The sequence below is a fragment of the Mustela lutreola genome, chromosome X (assembly GCF_030435805.1).
Source record: "Mustela lutreola isolate mMusLut2 chromosome X, mMusLut2.pri, whole genome shotgun sequence".
In the NCBI taxonomy this organism is placed as follows: Eukaryota; Metazoa; Chordata; class Mammalia; order Carnivora; family Mustelidae; genus Mustela; species Mustela lutreola.
This window is the reverse complement of record NC_081308.1, coordinates 117,464,184-117,487,000: the sequence shown is the minus strand read 5'-3', so window position 1 is coordinate 117,487,000 and position 22,817 is coordinate 117,464,184. Positions and strand designations below refer to the sequence as shown.

Below are 22,817 nucleotides of genomic sequence, written 5' to 3'. Positions count from 1 at the left end.
CCCAGGCGCCCCTAAATGATTTTTTTAAAATGATTTTTTTACTAGTGTTTTAAAAAAGATTTTATTTATTTGACAGAGAGATCACAAGTAGGCAGAGAGGCAGGCAGAGAGAGAGGAAGGGATGCAGGCTCCCCGCTGAGCAGAGAGCCCGATGCGGGGCTTGATCCCAGGACCCTGAGATCATGACCCAAGCCAAAGGCAGAGGCCTAACCCACTGAGTCACCCAGGAGCCCCTTTTTACTAGTTTTTAATATGAGAAGGTATGATGGAAGATACTTTGTGAAATAGCTTACTTATAGGTATAGTATTACTGCACACTCTGAAACAATGATGACAGGGAAAATAAAGTCTGTATTGGTGGTGGCTTACCTTTGTAAAATCTCTTCAGATTGAAATGAAACCTTTTTGATCCAGAGAGATGAATATTTCACACACAAATGAAGTTCATAATCTGATAACCTGTAATATTTTAAGTAGCCCTGTTTTACAAAGCTTGGCTAATTGAAATTGTCTGTTTTTCTTCTGCTCATTACTGACTCGAACTGTTCACACTATCTTGTCTTTTCTTGCAGTATGAAAATAAAGGATGTGTGATTTAATCACATGATTGAATTGATTATACCTCTGGTTCATGCTGTTCAATTACATTATCAGTTCAGGAATTTTCAAATGATGCTATGTTGTCAATATCTACAGGTCCCCACATTTAATATATAGGTTCCCAAAAGAGAAATTATTCTTTAAACAGATATGTCTCAGTATCCTGAGTCAGAATTTGTTTGTGTCTACACTGACCATGTTTTTCATTAGGTTGCTAAAATTGTGACATCTGTGCCAAAGGTTAATGATCATTTTTGTTTAAAAAAAATAACCATTATAACTAAAGTATACATTACTTTAGTAATAGATGTCATGGATTGTGTCCAGAATTAAGGGTTGTATAGTCCCAATTTGGGAATGGTGATCTTGTAAGGTAGCATTAGACATTATCCTCTTAATTTTTAACTATTTTTTTCCTAATAAATTTTATTGTCCAGATCACCTAAAGAGCAAATGAGCTTTAAATTGGGGATATACAGAAGATTGGAAATTTAGATTTTTATAAGCAAAAGTAAAGATAAAAAAATGTGTGAAGAGTGACTCACTTCTGAAATAATACATTTAAATAATTTGTAAAAAGTAATATTCCTTTGCCTTTGATCTCCAGAAAATATAGAAAAGAAGAGAAGCTCATCCTTGACGAGAAGATCTAACAAACTGCAGGCACCTTCAGAAACTCTACAAGTAGAAGAAAAACCAACTGGTTAGTTATTTCTAAGTACCAGTCTTAAATAGTGGTTTAAAAGAGATCTTTTGTGGTACTGTGTGGCTCAGTCAGTTGAGCACCAACTCCTGATTTTGGCTCAGGCCATGATCCTGAGTTGGGCTCCAAGCTAAACTTGGAACCTGCTCAAGATCGTCTCTCTCTGCACTTCCCTATCCCCGCACTTCTTGTCATTCTCCCAAAAAAGATCTGTGTCAACATTTGGTTGCCTGAGAAGTCGTTCCTAAAATTTGAAGCCAGAATATCCTTTCTTTAACTGCAAAATGTCCTTTGATGTCATACTTATTTGGCTGAAGCCAAGAGTCTGTCTTCATTTTTTAAATTTTTTTAAAGATTTTATTTATTACAGAGATCACAAGTGGGCAGAGAGGCAGGCAGAGATAGAGAGAAGGGGAAGGCAGAGGCTTTAACTCACTGAGCCACCCAGATGCCCAAAGAGTCTGTCTTTAAGTGAAATAGGTAGTTCTGTTGTCATCTGAGCAGGAGGTATATAATGAACCTGAGGGACTAGATCACAGAGTGTTGGTATAGATAAAGATTTGTGGTGGAAGACTTAATTCTCTTCAGACATTTCATTAGCTAGTGTTAAGAAATTCTTAAGTTATTGACCATAATTTGAACTTCAAAGCTTTGTTGCGTTTCATAGCATTACCCACATCTAACCTTTGTGCATGTGTTCACTGCTGATTATTATACACAAAATTTCATACTTATTACTGAAGTACTTCTTTTTTAAAAAATACGTTATTTCTTTGAGAGAGTGCACAAGCAGGAGTGGAAGGGCAGAGGGAGAGAGAGAAGCAGACTCCATGCTGATCAGGGAGCCTGACATGGGGCTCGATCTCAGGACTCTGAGATCATGACCTGAGCCGAAGGCAGAGGCTTTAACCCACTGAGCCACCCAGGCGCCCCTACAAGATGCACTTTTTTTTTTAAAGACTTTTATTTATTTATTTGACAGAGAGAGATCACAAGTAGGCAGAGAGGCAGGCAGAGAGAGGGTGGGGGAAGCAGGCTCCCAGAGAGCCCGATGCGGGGTTCAATCCCAGGACCCTGGGATCATGACCCGAGCCGAAGGCAGAGGTTTTAACCCAGTGAGCCACCCAGGCGCCCCTACAAGATGCACTTTTAACAAAATAAGTTAGTCAGTCCCTTGGAGCTTTTGGTAATGAACTTGACCACTATGACTGTCAGTGGCATATATCTGTAGAAGTCCACCTCAAAGTTGTTTTGCCACATACAACGTTGTGAATTCCCGTAGAGACGATACGTTGGGATAGGGCTTTGTTAGATATGTTACCTGGATTTCTTCACTGGGGTTATTGAGTATGCCGGGGACTTTGACCCTTAATTCAGGTACTCTCTTCCCTAGCAAGGCAGTCGGATCCAGTGGTGATGTTCAGTCCCATTATTTATATTTATATATATATATATATATACATATGTATGTGTGTGTGTGTATATATATATATATTGTTCTCATTTCCTCTACTTGTAGGCTGGGAAAGTTCTCATGTGCAGTTCATATGCTGTGCATTTATTTGTGAGACTTCAACTTGAATTCTTTTTGTTTGTTCTCATTTAGCTCGTCAGTCTTATACCAGTCTTCGGGAGAGTAATTTAATCACTCGCCTGCTTGTCCCTACCAAAGCGTCAATAGCCAGGAGCAAAAGTGCTGCTTCCTTGTCAGTTCCTGGCAAAGATACTTCAGGTAACAGGCATAGGGTGGAAAGCCTAAAAGTGTTCATATTTGCACTTATAAAGCAGGTTATATCATTTAATTTGTTGCAGTAAGGCATAAAAATAATTTGAATCAGTAGTTTCCAGATGACTGATATTTGCGTTACATATTTGTTTTATGCCTTCTAGCATGGTAGGTTGAGTTATCTGAATGATAGTTGATTGATAGGATGAAATAAGGTAGTTGTGGTGGTGGTTGTTAAATTTTTAAGTGATTTTTTTAAAAAAAAGTACTAGATGTTCAGAGTATCAAAAATTTTTATAATAGCAAGGGGGAGGAAGTTTCCTACTCCACTCTTTTTCCCCCTAAAATGTGGAAGAGTGACTTTGAGCTGCTCTTCAGCTTTTTATAAATAATAAAATAAAACCCATTTTCAGGCTTATGTGGATTTTCTCAGAGGTCACATAGAGTGTTAGATATGCCTGTGGGTAGTAAGAAGTCCTCAGTAGTGGAGAGCTCAAATGCACTATTCCCATTATTCTTTTTTCCTCCACTTTTTTCTTCCCACCACTTTTATTCTTTTATTTTTTTCTTCTGTTAATATTCATATAATTAGTAAAATAATACAGTGCTATCATAGACTTTCTGGGAGTGCAGCTTTACTACTTTTGATTCAGATTCCTGACTTTGTTTTTGCCCTATTATATATATGTCAAATTATTTTCTGCCAGTCTTCCCCCAGTCTCCTGTAAGATCGTTCTTATATTAACTTCCATTCTTGTTAAATAATCTGTTACTTCCATCAAAAATATAATACTGGGGCGCCTGGGTGGCTCAGTGGGTTAAGCCGCTGCCTTCGGCTCAGGTCATGATTTCAGGGTCCTGGGATCGAGTCCCGCATCGGGCTCTCTGCTCGGCCGGGAGCCTGCTTCCCTCTCTCTCTCTGCCTGCCTCTCCATCTACTTGTGATTTCTCTCTGTCAAATAAATAAATAAAATCTTAAAAAAAAAAAAAAAAAAAAAAAAAAAAAAAAAAAAAAAAAAAAAAAAAAAAAAAAAAAAAATATATAATACTTATCTTAAATTTCTCTAGCTGTACTTAATATATTCTTTGTAGCACAAACTGTCAGTGTTAAATAATGTGACCATTTAGATACATACAGATCTGTGAATAAAATGCTTTTTCCACCAAAAGTGGGTGTCTAAAAGAAAAAATGTCAGATTATTCATGAGTAGTCAGTCTTTGGTAATTTGTTTTATTTTGATTACTTGATGAGATCATGTAAAAGTTCACCACCCAGTTAAAGAAGAGGTGACAAATTTACCAAGTCTTATAAAAGCTACCACCAAATACTTTCTAAAAAATATTTACTTTTCTTTATTATACAAGCAATAAATATTTAGTGTAGCACAAATTTTAAATATAATTTATTATCTCAGTAACTCACTGGGAACTGAATATTTAGTGTTTTCTTTACAAAATGGGATTATAACTTGTTTTTGTTTTTTTGATTTGCTTTTGTCTATACTCAATATGTACCATTTTCTGGGGGCACCTGGGGGGCTCAGTTGGTTAAGCATCTGACTTTGGCACAAGTCATGATCTCTGGGTCTTGGTATCCAGCCCTGCATTGGGCTCCCCTCTCAGCAGGGAATCTCCTTTGTCCCTGTCCCTCTCTGCCCCTCCCCTTGTGTGCCTGTGTGTGGAGGCACTCTCTCAAATAAATAAAACTTTTTAAAAGATTTATTTATTTATTTGACAGAAAGAGAGCGCGCGCACACACGAGTAGCCGGAGAGGCAGGCAGAGAAAGAGAGAAGGGGAAGCAGGCTCCCTGCTGAGCAGGGAGCCTGATTTGGGGCTGGATCCCAGGACCCTGAGATCATGACCTGAGCCAAAGGCAGAGGCTTAACCCACTGAGCCACCCAGGTGCCCTAAATAAAATCTTTTTTAAAAAAGTATATATATATTTATCATTTTCTAGGTCTGGAAATTGTATATTATTACTGTGAATGACTGCCTTAGTATTTTCTTTTCTTCTTTTTTTTTTTTTAAAGATTCACTCATTTGACAGAGATCACTAGTAGGCATAAGAGGCAGGCAGAGAAAGAGGGGGAAGCAGGCTCCCTGCTGAGCACAAAGCCCGATGTGGGGCTCGATCCCAGGACCCCGAGATCATGACCTGAGCCAAAGGCAGAGGCTTTAACCCACTGAGCCACCCAGGCGCCCCTGCCTTAGTATTTTCTAAATTTCTTGTTGAATATTTGGATTATAGTTTTGTTTCAGTATTATCAATAATGCTGTAAGTTCGTGTCTGATTTTTTTCCTAAGGCTAGATCTTGAAGTAAAATTGTGGGAACAAAGACTGTGTCCTAATGGCTTTTAATGCCTTATTGCCCCAATCCCCCCTATCAGGAGCATATACAGATCTACACCCCACCACTAGTGTGGGGCTGCCTGGTTCCCAACATTGGCATTACCACTTTCTTCCTCTTTTTTATCCATTTTTATCCATTTATTAGGCAAAAATAAATTATTTATTTTAGAGATTTTTATTTATTTGACAGGGAGAGAGGGAATACAAGCAGGGGGGGAGTGGGACCTGAGCCAAAGGCAGATATTTAATGACCGAGCCACCCAGGAGCCCTGGCAAAAAATTTAGATTGTTAAAGCTGGAAGAGACCTTGAAAATCTAGCCCATTCTGATTAATGTCTTATTATAGTTTTTAGAATGGGTGAGAAATGCTCTTTTCTTACATTTAAATCACCATATACGGAGTTTCTTACCTGATCACTTGAAATGGTAAGGTCTCTGGCCCTAGTGAAGTTGTTCTAGATTACTTTTTCAAAGTGTTGAATATTTTATAATGTGTTATAAAAATCATTCAAAACTGTGATATTAAAAGAGAAATGACTTATTGCAGACATCAACTTTGAAGAAGCATCCTCTTTTCGCCTGTAGTGGACTTTTGCTTTCACTACACCTCTTAAAGGTGGTGCTTCTGAAGTAACCAACTTCGAGATGTTTCTGTCCGGTGTGTGGGTTCCATTTCACTAGACACTTCCATGTTGTGGGGCAATCCCTGCAATTTACTAATGAACACATAGTCTCTCTTTTTTCTCTTCCTGTTCTTGTACTGTTACATGGCGCATTTGTGTCTTGTCTGGTTTCAGTGTATAGGCAGTCTCATCCTGTCCTCGTTCACCCACAGGTACCCACAGTGCCTTAATCCAGTATATAAACATGCCCTTGCGGAGCCACAGCAGTGACGAACTGAAGAATACCATGGCACTTCGCAAGGCAGCGGCGGCAGGGCCTCCCCAGGAGAAGGTGGAAGCACCCCCTGACGTGAGCATGGAGGCGGCCCCTCACGTGAAGGTGGAAGCCACCCCCGAGGCGACCGTGGAAGCGGCCCCCGAGGCGACCGTGGAAGCGGCCCCCGAGGCGACCGTGGAAGCGGCCCCCGAGGCGACCGTGGAAGTGGCCTCCGAGGTGACCGTGGAAGTGGAAGCGACCCCCAAAGCGACCGTGGAAGTGGCCCCCGAAGCGAATGCAGAAGCCACCCCCAAGGTGAGCGTGGAAGGGCCCCCTGAAGGGAGCGTGGAAGCACCGTGTGAAGCAGGTGTGGAAGCACTCCCCGAGAGCATGGAAACATCACCAGAAGTGAGTGTGGACGTGTCCCCCGAGGCAAGTGTGGACCCATCATCCCCCGAGGCGAGCGTGGACCCGTCGTCCCCGGAGGTGAGCGTGGATCCGTCCCCCGAGGTGAGCCTAGACTCATCTCCTGAGGTTAGCATGGATGCATCCCCTGATGTGAGCATGGAAGCATCGTCTGAGGCCAGTGTGGAAGCGTCTCCCAAGGCTAGTGTGGGAGTGTCACCTGAGGCCAGTTTGGACACATCGCCTGGGGCTAGTGTGAAAGCATTCCCCAAAGAGAGTGTGGAAGCGTCCTCCAAGGCATCCCCCAAGGTGGGCGCGGAAGCATCTTCCAAGGTGAAAGTGAAAGACTCTCCACAGGTTTGTCAAGTGCCTTTTATTGACAAAGTTTCTATTAAAATCTATATTTAGTTGTGTAGGTTATGATAGGTCAGGTTTCACAACATAAGCAGCTTCTTTTTTTTTTAGATTTATTTGTTTATTTGACAGAGAGAGAGAGAGAGATCACAAGTAGGCAGAGAGGCAGGCAGAGAGAGAGGGGGAAGCAGGCTCCCCGCTGAGCAGAGAGCCCGATGCGGGGCTCGATCCCAGGACCCTGAGATCATGACCAGAACCGAAGGAAGAAGCTTAACCCACTGAGCCACCCAGGCGCCCCCATAAGCAGCTTCTTAATATTTATAGCATTCTGGAAAAAATTAGTAAAACAGGATAATTTACTTTAATGATTTAAAATTCTCTGATATTTGTTGTACAGTTTCCCTCAAAGCTGGAGTATTAGTTCATTTTTGGTAGTAGGGAGTAACTGTTATATGAACTCTAAACTCTGAAGAGAAATTTTTTGAGAAATATAGCAAACCTTTTAATCAGGATTTAGAAATAGAATAAGGTTTTGAAGTGAAAGATGTTTTAAGGTAATTATTTCTGTGACCTTGAATTTTGTAATCTGAATTGTTATGCTAAAAGAAAATGAGGAGTTTAAGGAGCTATAATTGTACTATGTTCATGGTATTTTTGTCAAAAAAAAGCCAGCTGCAGTAAGGTAAATGCTAATTTATTAATCTGGTCATATGCTTTGTTCAGAAATCAGAAATGGACAAACAGGCTTCAAACCCTGCTACCAAGAAGCGCCCACCATCGCATATACCGTGTTATAAATGGCCGTCATCTCCTGCAAGCGGGTGGCGTCCACCTTCTCCCATCAGTATTAAGTAAGTTTATTTGCAGCTGTTCCTGGTAGGTACTTTACCAGGACAAATTTCACATCGGTGTTTCATAAATGAAATAATGTAGTATGTATCGTAATGTAAAGAGAAAAAAACTTTTAAAATGGATTTACCCCATCATAAAATATTATCTTATAATATCAAGACATTGTATTTATGAAATGACACTTTATAAACTTAATTAGCACATATCTATTAAAAAACTATACCAGATTTCCCCCATTAATGGTTACTTTTTCCCAGCAGGCAAATGCAAAAGAATCGCCCGCCATCACCATCACCTGTCATGTCAAAACAGTCCCAGTCTTCTCTTTCCTATAAAGTAATCCCTGTTCAGCGTAGCCTTTTGGCACAAAATGCTTTGGGTAGTCTTGGAAAGAAAAGAGAAGGAGTGCCTAAAGCTGCTAGCAGCGCTGAGGCTGTGAGCCCAAAGCAGATGGTCTCTGAGGGTAAGTTCCTTTACTAAGAAGTTTATTTTGGCAACATGGAAAATCTTAGGTAGTTTGGGGGTGGTTGCCTTTGTTTTATTCTCCATTTCTGAGAACTTTAGGGGGTGAGTGAGCCTTTTTTGATAGAGAATTTAACCAGTCATTGGCACATTGTTTTCTTTTTTTCCTTGCCGGAGCTGCTTACTCACCCCCACCCCCTTGTTGTTTAGGAAAAACCACTTTCGGAACTGATTTTTTTTTAAGATTTTATTTATTTATTTGACAGTCAGAGATCACAAGTAGGCAGAGAGGTAGGGGAGGAAGCAGGCTCCCTGCCGAGCAGAGAGCCCGATGCGGGGCTCGATCCCAGGACCCTAGGATCATGACCTGAGCCGAAGACAGAGGCCTTAACCCACTGAGCCACCCAGGCACCCCTGGAACTAATGTTAAAAGTACTGGTTGGGGGCCACCTGGGTGGCGTAGTCAGTTAAGCATCTGATTCTTGGTCTGGGCTCTGGTCCTGATCTCAGGATCCTGAGATTGAGTCCCGTGGCAGGCTCTGTGCTTGGCATGGAGTTTGCTTGGGATTCTCTCTCTTCCCCTGCCTGCCCTCCCCTCAAATAAATAAACCTTAACAAAACCAATAAAAGCACAGCTTGGATGAGCTCTAGGTGATCCCTGGGGTCCCGTCCAGCTCTGATAGCGGATGGTTCCGTGAATGGCCATAAGGTGTTGTCCATCCTTGGAGAGAGCACATCTGGCCATTTGTGGCCCTGCAGGTGTCCATAAAGAGTTGACCGTCATTTCTATACATGGGCCATGACATTTTAAATACACTAGTAAATTCTTTTTTGAAGGATTTCCACAGTGATTTTTTCAAATCATAGGAATAATCTTTTTATTACAAATTATTCATTCCTGATTCCTTAAGATCCTTGCTTTTATATGTGATCTATTTAAAATAGTCATTATGTGGACTGAAATATTACAGTATGCTTCTGCGTGGTCTCCTTATTTTACTGATAGTCTTGGTTTCTTTGGTTATGTAGTTTGCCACTTTATGATCAGTCAGATCCAGTTTACTATTACCATGTTCATCTAAACAGTAATTATTTAGTAAAAATTCTGCACAAATTTCAAAATGCATGCTGGATTTATTTTTCTTTAGTCAGGTTATTTGTATGCTTCATATAGACTGAGCATAAGTTTGTCTTCCTGAGTATTCACTGTGTCTTCATCTTTGTCCCCCAGAAGGTCACTTTAGTCTGATGTCTCTCAAAGCGACTAAACCAAAGTGGGAGTACATTATTTCATTTGGAGCAAGTAGTTAACAAGAGATAAACTGCTACTTATGTTATTGGGAGTGGGGTTGGGTTTTTGAACCAAACTTGTTCTGTTGTAACCACTTACTTATACGTTGCTAGTTATTTATCAATTTTAGACCATGGGCTTATTGTTTGGGTTTTTAATGCTGTTGGTTGTCTTGCACCTCTTTATTGGACTTAAGGGTGTTAAGTTCCCTCAGCTAACTGTTTTACATGTTAATCTTAACTAGAGTCTAGTAATAAAAGCACACCAGGGACTATGAATGCCAAGGAGGCAACAAAAATTTTGGCAGAGAAACGACGGCTTGCTCGTGAACAGAGAGAGAGAGAAGAAAGAATACAAAAGGAAAGGGAACAGAGGTGAGCACAAGTCCGCTCTTTCCATACTCAGTCTCGGCCGGGGCCCAGATTTTGATAGTCAAAATGCACCTTCAGGTTCGATGTATTATAAATAATCAAAGAGTGACTGACTTTTTAGAGTGAATCAGAAATGACTTGTTGCCTTCGAAACAAATGTGGGAAGCATCTCCAGCAGAGAGGACTCTGGTTTATAGAGAGAGATGGTGTAGTCTGGTAGCCGTGCATCACGCGTGAAGACGCGCAAGGTGTCCAGCACTTGGGTCAGGGTCCCCCATCGGCAGGAACACCTAAGTTGTCCTGCCAGGCTGTTGCTGTAGGCATTCACTGGGGCCAGCCCCTTTCTTTGTTTCGGAAGTCTTTCTTAACTTTAGACTTTGTAAGCTTGGAAAGTGTACTACCTTGTGTTTTGCTAGGACTTTCCAGTGACTTTTGTGATACCTGAGTGTCACCAGGCCTTGCCGAAATGCTTTCCTGGGGCAGCAAACCTCGTGTACACTTGAGTTCATTCTAACTCCATCTCAAGGTTTCTTGACCGTCAGTCTTGAGCTCACTTGACTTAGGGCCCTAGAATATAAATCTCTGTCCACAGCCTGCACAGAATAGCTATAGTCCTGAGGTCGTTTTGAAGTAGTAAGTATTTGAAACGCAGTCACGTGCTTTCAGTACTCTTTATGTGGGTTTGGAAAAAAAGGGATGTTGTGAATAACAAAAATAACATGTTAACTTGAAGAACATCATTGCTTCGTGTAAACAGCTCATTTAACATTTTAAAAGCCCTGTTAGTTTCCCCCATTTAAAAATGGTAAAATTGGAGTGCCTCGGTGGCTCAGTCGGTTGAGTGTCTGACTCCTGGTTTCAACTCAAGTCATATCTCAGCCTCAGGTTGGGCTCTGTGCTGAGTTTGGAGCCTGCTTGGGATTCTCTCTCTCCCTCTCCCTCTGCCCCCCCCCCCCACCTCATGCGTGCATGTGTGCAGCCTCTAGAATAGACTGGCTGCCTCAGTTGGGGCACCATGTGACTCTTGATCTCGGGGTCGGGAGTTTGAGCCACATGTAGGACTTAAAGATGACTTTAAAAATGTGCATATTACTGTCAGCTGTATATGGTAGAGACTGAGACAAATGCTAAGAGTTGTTTGAATGTGCTGTGTTATTAGCAAACCGAAGGACGCAGCAGAGAAAGCAGCGGAAGTCCAACGAGAAGAATTCTCGAAACTGGAAGATGGGCAACAACAGAAGGAGGTGAAGGAAGGCTCTCCGGATCCAGAAGACCCGAACGTGTTACTGCAGGTTTGCTGGCTCTCCACTTTATAAGAGGTTGAGGACCAGATTCTGAAATTCATTTAAAACCCAAGGCAAAAATCTGTTTTCCCCAGAAAGATGATGAACAGTTGCAGCCTTGTGTGGCTGTGTTTTTCCATTATCATCTAGCTGCTACCCGGGGCCACTACAAGTCATTCCCAGCTACCCTTGGCAAAATTCTAGAATATCTTCCAAGTGAAACAGAAGCAGAAAGCTGAGAATTACAAATTATTAGTTTTTTAATTTTGTCTAGATAAACAGCATTGCAACTCGGTTTCAGGAAGTCCCATTGCTTGCACAGATTAAGTGTGCTACGTGAGTTTTCCCAGTCCTGCACTCTGTGGCACTCACAACTGCACTCCACATACCCGCCAACAGAGATGATAAGAATTATGAGTGCCTCCAAAAGTTTAAAGTCCTCCAGTTCCCCAGTAAGAGTGTCTCACCCATGCAAATTCAAATCCTCTGGTGAATAAGTCCACAAACTGAGCTCAGACTATACACTCACTTTGAATTGCTAACACAGCCTACTTAATATTCCAGTTTTAGTGTATCACTTAATAGAATCAGTTGTGTGTCGCATAAGCGGTTGTGTGCATTTGCATTCCCCGGGAAGCTGTCTTTAAGGATCCTCTCCATGCTTTCGAAAGGTGTGAGACTTTTGGCTCCTGTTGCTGTGTTAATGGATAGCTGTATAATTCCTGATTTGGGGACCATAGTGGCCTGATAACCACGGTGCTGGAATGGTGACCCTGAGGTCCTGGAGGGGACAGACATGGCTTCTAAATCTTCCAAGATGATGGTTAGCCTGGTTTTGTGCATTTTTAGCTGATGTTTTGAAAAGTCAGAATTCATGAATGCTGTGTGTATAGGTACTTGTCAATCAGAAGGTTACATTCTTTTATGCTGGATAACCTTTAACTGTTTAACTTTCTCAGCTGTTGTTCTCAGTTATCACTTGTATATTGAGAGTAAGTGGTATTTTTATGCAAATTTTCTAGAAAGGGGACGCCAAAATAAAAGCTCAGGAGGAGGCTGACAAACGCAAGAAGGAACAGGAGAGAATTATGTTACAGAATTTGCAGGAGAGATTAGAGAGAAAAAAGGTACTGTTTCTGTTTTGGGAGTTTGGTTCGTTTCGAAAACAATGTTGGGCACATGATACCAAAACATGTTCTTCAAAATCACAAGTAAGTGGGATGTTTAGCCTCTGGTGGTTTTCCCACTGCAGCTCTCTTCCCTATCCAAGGATCTCACCCTTCCTGTGTAGAAGGGTCTCCTCTTGCTGACCTGACCTCTCCGTGGCAGACCACTGATGACCAGTACAGTGACACAGCGGTATCACAAACCTCTGGGAACAAAGCTCCTTTGAGCAGAATCACTCTGGTCCTGGGAGGAGTTGGTGGGAGCTAGTGTCTTCTGGACTGGGCTGGAAACCATAGCAGCCGAGTGGGAGGGAGCACCAGGTGTAGGCATCTCTCAAAAGCCGAGGTGTAGTCTGTTTGTCATGTGGGACCTCACTTTGTGCAACTCCGTTTGGCTCGTCTGGGACCAGGAGGCCCCAGTCCAGGCTGCAAGGCCTCTCTGTTGGGGGTGGCTCACCCTGAGGAGGCCAGGTGTGCACCAGGGAGGAAATTCCCTCCTTTGTGTGTGTTCTTTGCAGCCTCAGCCTTCTGACAATGTTACATCATTGGGGTGCGTTCTTTTTGTTACTGTCCGCTTCAGTCATGATCTGTTCAGACTAAAACATTAAAAAGTCCTAACTGGCTCGCAGTATGTGCTTTTAAGTCATGAATTTCTGAGTCTACAAAATGAGGAGTGAAAGGTAATTGGATTTCTGGGTTAAGATGGCTAGTTCGGCTGCTACCCCTCCAGATGTTTTCAGGATGACTGATGTTGGGATTGGAGGGCCCCTGGCAGCCACCCTGAGCTCTCAAAGTGGTGAAAGCTGTGGCTTGGGGCCAGTTCTGGTGCGTCTGCTTGTGGAAAATGGAAGTAATCAACTTCCTCGGGACTGTTGGTTTGTTTTTAATCTGTTTTCACGTTTGAATTTTTATTTTCCCTTAAATAGAGAATTGAGGAGATTATGAAGCGGACAAGAAAGACAGATTCGAATACCGCAAAGGTAGTCTATGTGTCCCCACCAGCAGTGCGTAAGAAGTCCTGTTGCTTCAGCTGCTTGCCGCCTTTCGGCCAGTCTGGCGGTAACGCGAGCATCACGCGTGCGTGTCCCTCATTATGGGAGGTGGAGCACGTTCTGTCCTTAATGAGCTGTCCTGCTTTTTCTTGTGCGAAATGCTTGTTCGGGTCTGTGCCCAGAGCCTTTGGGCTGATACTGTCTTTCTCTCACTGACTTGTGGTTCTTCCCCTGTTCTGGATGCTCCTACTTTCCTGCTCGTTTGTGCTGCATGTGTCCTCTGCCCGTTCACGGCCTGTCTTAACGCGTGGCCTCCTGCTGCACAGAAGTTCTTAATTTGCACACTACCGAGCTGATTGGTAGTTTTTGATGATTAATGAACTCGAGTGCCTTTTCATCTACTTTTTGGCCATTTGGAGATCTGCTTTGGTGAAGTGCCTTGTCAAGTCCTTCATCCATGTTTCCATTCACCGGCTTGCTTCTTACTGTTGTGTAGTTTTTACCTCCTCTGCTTCTGTGCATGTGTAGGTATTGCTCTAATTTGCCTCATACTCTCATAATGCTTTTTGATGAACAGACGTTCATTTTCATGAATTCAGATTCAGTTTTTTCCTTTATGGTAAGTGCTTTTTGGGGTTGCTCTCAAAAGTATTTGCTTACCCCAGCATCCTGTCTTTTGAGGCATCAGATGCCTCTAAGGCCTTTTCCCTCCAAATTCTGTGCCCTTTACCCTTTGTGCTACCACACTGGTATTTTAGCTCTTTCCAGTTCCCCAGTGTGGTCATTCATATCGTGGCAATGTAGAATACAAATGTCCTTCCTGGAAAGTGCAGCGAGTCACCATCTGAAAGATCAGTTAGCCTGCTGGCCTGGGAAGTTTCCCCTTAAGAGACAGCCAAGAATTTTTTTTAGCTGTTCCATCAGTTGGCCCTACCTTAGCTTAGTCCGGACCCTGCATCCCAACCCAGAGCCATGGCCCCCTTGGCTCCCACTTGGGGAAGTCTTTCATTCCTGAGTGTCTTTCCCTAACCGAAAGACACAACTAGGGCACAACTGTTGTCTTTGGGCCCAAGACATTAGACTTTTTAATTGAAATGATGAAAAATAACCATCAATCAGTCCATCATGAAACCTTTTCTCTCTGAAACAGGCAAGTCAGGCTGACAGAATGTTAGATGTAATCCTGACTTCTTTTCTCATCCTAGGCTGCAGAACCATTTGTTGATAACACGTACGAGGAGGACGAGGCGGACGATGAGGATGAGTCCGAAAGTGATGACAATTCGTTTGATGACCTGCGTCCATCAGGTTTGCTTGCCTTTTGAATTCTGTTAGTCACTGTGTAGGAGTTGGACTATCTGGGTTCATCTAGGGGCTCCTCTGCTTCTGAGCTGTGTGGCTGTGGGCAACTTACCGAACCTCTCTGTACTCAGTTTTCCTACCTGAAAAAGGGGAAGCAAATGTGGTCCTCCTAGGGTAGCAGCAGGCAGCCCATTGTGAGAGGCTGATCCATGTCGTGCTGAGAATAGTACCTGGCGCGTAGACAACTCGGGAAAGCCTGCTGCTGTGGCGTCCATTAGTCGGGTGCAGCTTGTGCCGTCAGGCTGCAGGTAGTAGCTCTTACCCGAACGTGAGGCTTAACGAGCATCTCGTGGCTCCCAGCCTTGGACGGCATCCATGATTAACCGCAGGAGGAATGCCGCTGTGCACCTCCCGGAGAAAAACGTCACACCCGTCATGACCTGAGAACCCCCTGAGATGTGCGGCCGAGTCCCTCATGGGTAGGCACCGCTGCATGGCAGCAGAACTAGGCACTCTTTAATCCCACAAATGGAAACGAACATGCGTTTCTCTCTCCTGGGCTAGCTGGGATACAGAGAGGAGGAGCCCTAGCCTCAGGGCAGCCCGTGGCAAAACAGAGGCACACGGTGATACTGCCGCCGGCGGCTTGGCCCGAACGTGGTGAGAATAGAGCATTCAGAGCGGGGCCAGGGGCACGGAGGAGGCAGCCCTGGAATTGAGGGTGAAAGAAGAGGCGGGATTGGCCAAGTGGCTGGGCAGGAGGAGGGGTAAGAAGCCTGCTGCCCGCTACCCTCCGGCCTTGCTACTTTTGCCTGGCAGAGGAAGGAGGCAGGTTCCTCAGAGGTGGCTCCTTTGTGCTTTGAGGCCCAAGCAGGCCTGTGCGCCGGGCGGCACCCTGCACCCCAGCATCCCGCTGCATGGCCCCCCCTTGCCTGTAGGCGGCCGCTGTGTCCCGATGCGCCACCATCACAGCCTTCACCTTCTGTTGCCTTCGTTGTCGAAACTCCAGTTTTAATCTTCTTCCTTTTGTTTTCCAAGCCTTTATAAATGGCATGGATTCATCCACAAAACTCAAAACACATTTTAAAAACATGAAGAAGAACACTCCCAAGCTGGTGTTTTTAGACGCCACTTCTGGCCAAGTCCGTAGAGAGACAAAAACATTTTTTAATGGCGACATGAAAAACTCCAGACAAAAAAGTGCGAAAGACCCTTTGGCTCAGGCAAAGGGTACCAGGTGAGTCACTCAGCAAAAGCTTCTCAGAATAAACTTGGTGGGAGTCATACACAAGATTACTGACTGAGCGCTTAGTTTTTACTAAGCACTGTGTCAAGTACTTCCAGAAGTAAATTGATCCCCACAGCAGCCTTGCTAGGTAAGGGCTATCATCTTCACTTTTACAGATGAGGAAACTGAGGCACGGAGAGTCGACGGGCCTTATTTGCCCAACATCCCATTGTGATAAGGCAGAGCCCACATTCAAACCAGATACATCCGGCCCTAAGCTGTGCTTTTGTGCACACTGGTGTTGCTCCTAAGATCTGGGAGGGGGGCACTGAGTGACTGCTGCATACCATGTTGGATGTTGCCTGTTCTGATGCTCGTTGCAGCTCTGACTTCGGGTGTGGATGTCGTTTTACATGTGGGGAAACTGAGGGCAGGAGTTGGGTTGGGAGAGTGGCAGTAGATTCTCAGGAAGGCTCCCTGGGGATTGCCTAAGAAGAGGTGAGCCTGGGGTGCCTGGGTGGCTCAGTCATGAAGCATCTGCCTTCTGGCGCAGCTCATGATCCCAGGGTCCTGCTCAGTGGGAAGCCTGCTTCTCCTTCTCCCACTCCCCACTGCTTGTGTTCCCTCTCTCACTCGGTTTCTGTGTCAAATAAATAAAATCTTAAAAGACAACGTGCCTCCAAGGCCAGCGTGAACACAAGGGGCCAAGAGGCTCAGTGATGGGCTGGACTACTGAGCCCTGGAGCCGGGAGAGCCAGTCTGTCCTCCCTCCATGGTTCTGGCCACGTCCTAGGCCCACGTGAAGTGGGGGATGGGGCTTCTGGAGGCCTGCGTGCTCAGCTTCTCCTTGGCCTTGCTTAGTGTTTGCTGAACACTGGGACTTGGCAGGACACAATTTGGAAACCAGTGTGTTCTGTGATTTCCAGGGTCTCTTCCTGCTTTCCCTTGCTAGGATTCTGAAGGATAAGTTACTTATCCTAAGCTACTTCTCCTTCATTTAAGGATAAAGCTTCTTTCAGGACAAAACCTTGGCTTTGGGATAGTCAGGGTTCTAACCTAAGCATCTCTTTCCAGATCGCCCACCAAAAGAATGACTAGCCGTGCAGCCAATACCAGAAAGGCAAGTGAAACCTGTAGCACCGTGGGACCTTCCAAGAGTTTAGACCCAGAGGCACAGGAGTGGATCTGTGACAAAATTATTGACATCAGAAATGAGGCAGAGTCCCTTATGTCCAGTACCCCTCCTGATAGCCAAAAATACCATCCGAAAGGTTCCATGACATTCCACCAGAGTCCCCCGTTGCCTTTAGACGACAAGAAAAACAATTCTGTTCCTGCTCCGTCGGGTAAGGCCTCCTCCTGTCTTTACCTTGCTTGAACGGCAGTTGGCCATGAACTCTCCTGCTTCTGGCTCTTCCCAGGCCTTCTTGGCACCCTGTAACTTTGAGGCAAGTAGGGAGACAGTGGTGGGTCTGAAGGCTAAGGTGGATATCAAAGGGTCTTCCACTGAGTTGGCTTTGAGAGCATAAAGGGCTTGATTCGAGCTCTGATGCCCTGCCGTTCCTAACAGATACACGAAGTGGGTTCTCGTCAGTGCCCCGTACATCAGCTGCTTTACAGCATACAGATAGATAATCATGTAGGGCGCAAGGTTTGTCAGCCCTTTGGACTTAGTCTCTCAACCTGATTTCCCAAAACCAAAAGGCCTTTGCTTTTCTTTCCTTTAAGAAGCTTTTTTTTTTTTTTTTTTTTGCAATTGAGAGGCAGCTTGGGCCTGGTTGGGGGTTGGGATCCTGGGGGCACTGTGTGTCAGGAACGATGGGTCAGGGAGGGGGTTGCCAAAGGTCCTGGACCCACCACGAAGAGAGGCTAGGGCCCAGCAGCAGTGCGACCGGCATCATACTGTTCTTTTTCTTTTTCCCTCCGGTCAGATATGTAAACTTCGTGCAGCCCAGAAGAGAAATCACCATCTCTGGATCTCATCTTCCAGACCCCCTAATTTTTCAGCCTCTGACTTGAACCTCACCACTAAAATGACCATCAGAAACAGGGAACACAACAGACAGACGCCTTAATGTGTATCATCTCAGAAGATGCACAATATCATCTTGACTCTTAACAACATCAGGGGTTCTGAGTAAAGTCATTTTCGTTTCCCTGTAAAAACCTCTGCTGTCTCGTTCTTGTTTTCCAGCCGGGGTGTGTGAGTGCGCAGCAGGAGTGCCTTTCAGAAGTAGTCACTCTTTAAGTTTCTAAACTGAGGAGGAATTTTCTCTCTTAAAATACTGCTTATTCTGTTTAATAGTTACATTACTTTAGAAATTGCAGAGCAGATGTTTGATCTCATAGAGACCATATGGGGTGGGCGAGGGGTTCAAGATTGCTCCTAAGAGCTTTGTTGGGTTGTTTCTAATAAACAAGCAGGAGGTTGCAAAATACAGTAGGTTACATGTTACCGTTATGTTTGTATGTTCTTAACTCTGCCATCACCTGAGTACACAGGCCCTGGCACCCCTCAAATGCTCTGGGTTCTAGAAAGTGCTCTCAGGACAGTGTTGGCACCTTCCGTGCTTATCGGTGTTACCTTTTTTGAAGTGCACCTTGGGGATTTATTTCCAAAACCGTGCAGTGTTTTTATTGTACCTAAGACAGTACGTGCTGCTGTCTGGCAGGGCACGTGTCGTGCTCCTAGTTGTTTGCGATATGTCTTCTTTTGTCCTTGTGCCTGCCAGGCCTGCACTTTGTTTACACACTCAGCCTTGGGATGTAGGGACCAGAGCTGCTTGCCTTGCCCTAGCCGCTGGCTGCAAGTGAGCACAGGAGCGGTGCCATTCTTTGGTCTCCGTGACAGATAGTGTGCGCGCGCACACGCACGTACGCATGTGCATACACACTTGAACACACACATCCCGCACGCACGCAGAATAGGTTTCCTGAAATCTGTCAAATTCTGCTTACACACTCCATCAATTAAAACTTGAATGCGGGATAGTCCTACTGCTAATGAGTTTGCTGGCGAGTCCCAATGAGTTTCAAGCAAGTTTCAAGCAAGCCTGTGTTCCTTTCTAGCCACCAGCCTTGGATCAGTAAAAGGAAGGGATTCTTTCTGATTCTTTAATTCTTGGGCATTCAGAGTACTGTACCATTGTTATGGGTTAGAACTTGGTGGCTTAGATTTGAAAACTGTTTTTATACACTAGCTCTTTTGTGTAGAAGGCAGAGACAATCATCCCGACAAAGAGTTTCTGGTATTTTTCTGCACAAATGTCACATGTTGAAACACTGTTATACCCACGTTTGTATGTGTGCTCTGTGAAATAAACTTTGCAGATAAAGCAAGTTTCCTTTATCATTCTTTTTTTAAAAGATTTTATTTATTTATCAGAGAGAGATCACAAGTAGGCAGAGAGGCAGGCAGAGAGAGAGAGGAGGAAGCAGGCTCCCTGCTGAGCAGAGAGCCCGCTGTGGGGCTGGATCCGTGACTTGAGCCGAAGGCAGAGGCTGTAACCCACTGAGCCACCCAGGCGCCCCTTCTTTTCCATTCTAATCATAAAACCCTTTCTGCTGGTGGTGTGAAGGTGGCCCTGATTGTTAACCAGGCTGTGAGTGGCGGCAAGTGGCGGGTTCAGTAAAAGGTGAGCGGACCCTCCGCTGTCCCCCCTCAGTCACCCGTGGGGCACAGAGGTGCGGATCTTCAAATTCTGTGCCTTTTTGCTTGTTACTCTCCAGTGGTGGCTCTTGGCTTCTCCAGGAGGCCAGTGGTCATAAAGTATTTTTCTCCAGGGCACGTCAGGTGTTCAGTGAAGTGGCTGCTTTGGGCTCCGGTCATGATCCCGGGCTCCCTGCTCATCGGGGAGTCTGCCTCTCTCTCTGTCCCTCCCTCCCCCCACCTCACCTGCTCAGGTGCTTGCTCTCTCAATTAAATAAAATCTTGGAAAAAAATACCCAAGTATCTTTAGATTTACTGTGGTAAAATTCACATTTATGTTGTTGGGCAACTATCTGGTTCCAGAACATTTTCATCACTCTCAAAACACCCGTCCCCTTTAAGCAATCACTCCTCACCCCCTAACGCAGCCCTTCAGGGGCCTCACTTGGGGTGCCTGCCACAGGGGACAGTGCTCTGTCTGCCTCCCCCAAATGTGGGGGCGCACGTGCGGGCAGTGGCTGGGCAGTAGCTGGGCAGTAGCTGGGCGCATGTCCTCACTTCCCGACCCCTCCCCAGTCCTGTGCATGGCTAAACCCCGCATTCTGACCCGCCCGTAGGTGTCTGGTCCCCCTGCCCCAGAACATTCTGTTCTGCTAGGTTTTGCTTCCGACAGGCGAGGTCCCTGTTTATCCCGTCTCGGGGTCCGGGGCCGAGAACCGCGGCAGCCAGCCCTGCTTGGCCTTGCACGTTGCTGGTCCGGCTGCAGCCGCCGACCCCGATGCCCCCGGTGCGTGCCACCTGCAGCCACTCCCAGCTCCCAGGTGGTGGACACTGGCTGAGCCCCTTGAACTCAGTGGGGGTATAGGACACCGTGGTTACCTCTCGTGTTCCTTCCTCTCTAGATCGTCTCTTAGTGTCCCTGTCCCTGAGGGACGGGTCCCTAACTTCTGCCAGCGGGTTCTGCCTAGGAGCCCGTTTCCTGTACCTGTGTCCTCATGCAGGTATGATGCCTTGGGACAGCTCTGTTCCCAGGCTGCCACAGCGGTGCGGTAGGGACTGCTGGACAGAGTGCTGGACAGGGACTGAAAGTACCAAAGTCCGGCTTCTTAGCTGAGGTGACTGTGCGCTTGCTCCAGGACTTGGCTTGTGTTTTCACATGGCCCTGCTATGGTCTCGGAGTCCCTCGTGGTGAGAGAGGAAAGAGCAGCAGGAGCTCGTGCCAAGAAGCAAAAACCTGGAGGCAGGCTGGACCCCACAATTCCATCAGGGGTCCATTCCTGGTGGCCTGGTGGTGCCCTCCCCTCACCCCCCTGACCTGCCACCCCAGCGCCATGGAGGCCTGGTCTGTAGAAGCAGGCCCTGGAGAGGCCGCCTCGCTGTTGCTCTCCCTTCCCGCCCATCCAGCCGCGGGGTTCCTGGATGGGTGCATCCAGGGGCTTCCCCAAGTCTGGTAATAACTATAGTTACATCTACACGTGCCATATGCCAGGGACTCTGTTATTAGGCATCTTTAAACCCTGTGAGGATGGGTATTCATTTTGACCTAGGACGACACAGATTGGTGGAGATTGACACTTGTTCAACATCGTACAACCAGGAAGAGGCAGAGCGGATGCTCCAATTCAAGTATGATCGTAAAGCCGACAACCCCGTCTTGCTTTGCGAGTGGGAAGTGTCCTGTGGCCTGCATGGTGGGTAACAGACTGCCTTTGATGCCGGAGGGATGAGCAAATTGCTAACATTTATCGAGTGCTTTTACTGGATGTCAGTTGTCCTGCTAAGCACTTATGATGTCACCTGCCTGTGATTCCAGGAGGTAGGAATTTGGTCACATTTTACAGGCGAGGAAAGCCCAGAGAGGTCAGGTCTCAGTGGCATAGTGAGTGGCAGAGCAGCTGGGATTTGAACCCAGGCCACCAGCTCCAGAACACACCCTATGAACCACAATATGTTCTTGATACTCCGATCCCTGTAGTTAGCAGGGAGAAGAGGGTTCTCTGATGAAAAGCTGACATCTCCCCTCCCTCCTCCTGTGCCTTTATAGCGTCCATCTGCAAATGGAGTGCTGAGTAGACCTGATGGTTTTCGCATTGTGATGCGACAGACACAGCCTCTGCCGCGGGGGGCTCACAATGACCTCTCTGACCTTCCGCCTTCTCACCTGGAAAATGGGGCCATCGTGCCATCAGCGGAGGCTGTGAGGGTTAGCTATCAAGCCAGACCTGTTCACGGGTGAGGATTAGGGAGGAAGCAGCGGACCCTGGCCCTGGTGTGGGCTGGAGTTCTGCAGGCCAAGGGGGATAGGAAGGCCAAAGGGTGACACAGGATGGAAGAGGAGTGTAGAAGCTAGGGCAGATGAGAGAAGTTAGGAAGGGCATGGGCTGGGAGCGGTCCGTGCCCTGGGGGGCCAAGCCTTTGATGCTGGAGGGATGATGCCTCCCTCCACTGGGTCCCTGAAGGAAGTCCCCACTCCACGCCAGGCTGGTCTCCTCCGGGCTCTGCCCCTTACCGCAGTCTCCATAACCCGGCCAGCTCCCTTGGGAGGCAGGGCGGTGCCGGTGGGAGGATCACCCCAATTCCCCAACCCACCCTGCTCCCTTGGGGCTCCAGATGACTCAGCACTTCCGTGGTTTTAACTGCTCATTTCTCTAGGGAGACAGACACAAGGGGCTGTCACCTGTTCATAAAAATACCGTGGTCTCTTGCTGACAGGTTGATTCCCTGCTAACACGGTCAGGTCCACGTTAGCACGAGAGCGGGCCTGCCCTTTGCTTTCAGGACGACGGCCCCATGCTCATCAGACCATCGCCCCATCCCTGGGCCGGCCACAAGGGGGAGCGAGTTTCTCCCGCTGGCCCGAGGGTGGAGGGAGCCCTTGACAGCGGGCGCTCCGCGGGGCACAGGGTAAGGGCAGCCTTCAGCTGCCATTCTGTTCCTACTCCCCGCCTCCCCCCGCCCAGCCCCCCCTTTCTTTCAGGGATGTGAGCATCTATGAAATGCTTCTTTGGGATCAGAGTGGGATTTGGTTGTTTTTAACTGGGTCCGAGGGCTCTTACAGGTTCTATCTTGCTTGGAATTCCTATTCTATGCTGCACTGAATGGAGTCTGCACTTGAAGGAAGGAAAACAGTCACTGGGGTTCTGGGATCCCCAGTCCTGTCCCCTTACAACAACCCCAGCGGCAAAATGAACAGACCAGGCCAG

The 22,817-nt window shown here is 46.1% G+C and overlaps 1 protein-coding gene across 8 annotated transcripts in view; it reads left to right on the top strand.

Annotated features, from left to right (window-relative positions):
- The window catches only part of MAP7D3 (MAP7 domain containing 3), a 55,696-nt gene extending 36,392 nt beyond the window's left edge, over positions 1-19,304 (top strand). For 2 of the 8 annotated variants that reach the window (XM_059158671.1, XM_059158669.1), the window contains 13 exons: positions 1,208-1,303; positions 2,910-3,035; positions 6,216-7,021; positions 7,742-7,869; positions 8,128-8,333; positions 9,868-9,997; positions 11,154-11,286; positions 12,300-12,404; positions 13,370-13,423; positions 14,641-14,743; positions 15,776-15,974; positions 17,040-17,311; positions 17,897-18,131. In XM_059158671.1, the coding sequence (XP_059014654.1) occupies positions 1,208-1,303; positions 2,910-3,035; positions 6,216-7,021; positions 7,742-7,869; positions 8,128-8,333; positions 9,868-9,997; positions 11,154-11,286; positions 12,300-12,404; positions 13,370-13,423; positions 14,641-14,743; positions 15,776-15,974; positions 17,040-17,311; positions 17,897-17,904 (2,366 nt within the window). In that variant the 3' untranslated portion in view covers positions 17,905-18,131. Of the gene's footprint in view, positions 1-1,207; positions 1,304-2,909; positions 3,036-6,215; positions 7,022-7,741; positions 7,870-8,127; positions 8,334-9,867; positions 9,998-11,153; positions 11,287-12,299; positions 12,405-13,369; positions 13,424-14,640; positions 14,744-15,775; positions 15,975-17,039; positions 17,312-17,896 lie in introns of all 8 variants that reach the window. The other 6 variants (XM_059158672.1, XM_059158675.1, XM_059158670.1 and 3 more) reach the window with 6 other exon arrangements.
- The last annotated feature ends 3,513 nt before the right edge of the window (positions 19,305-22,817 follow it).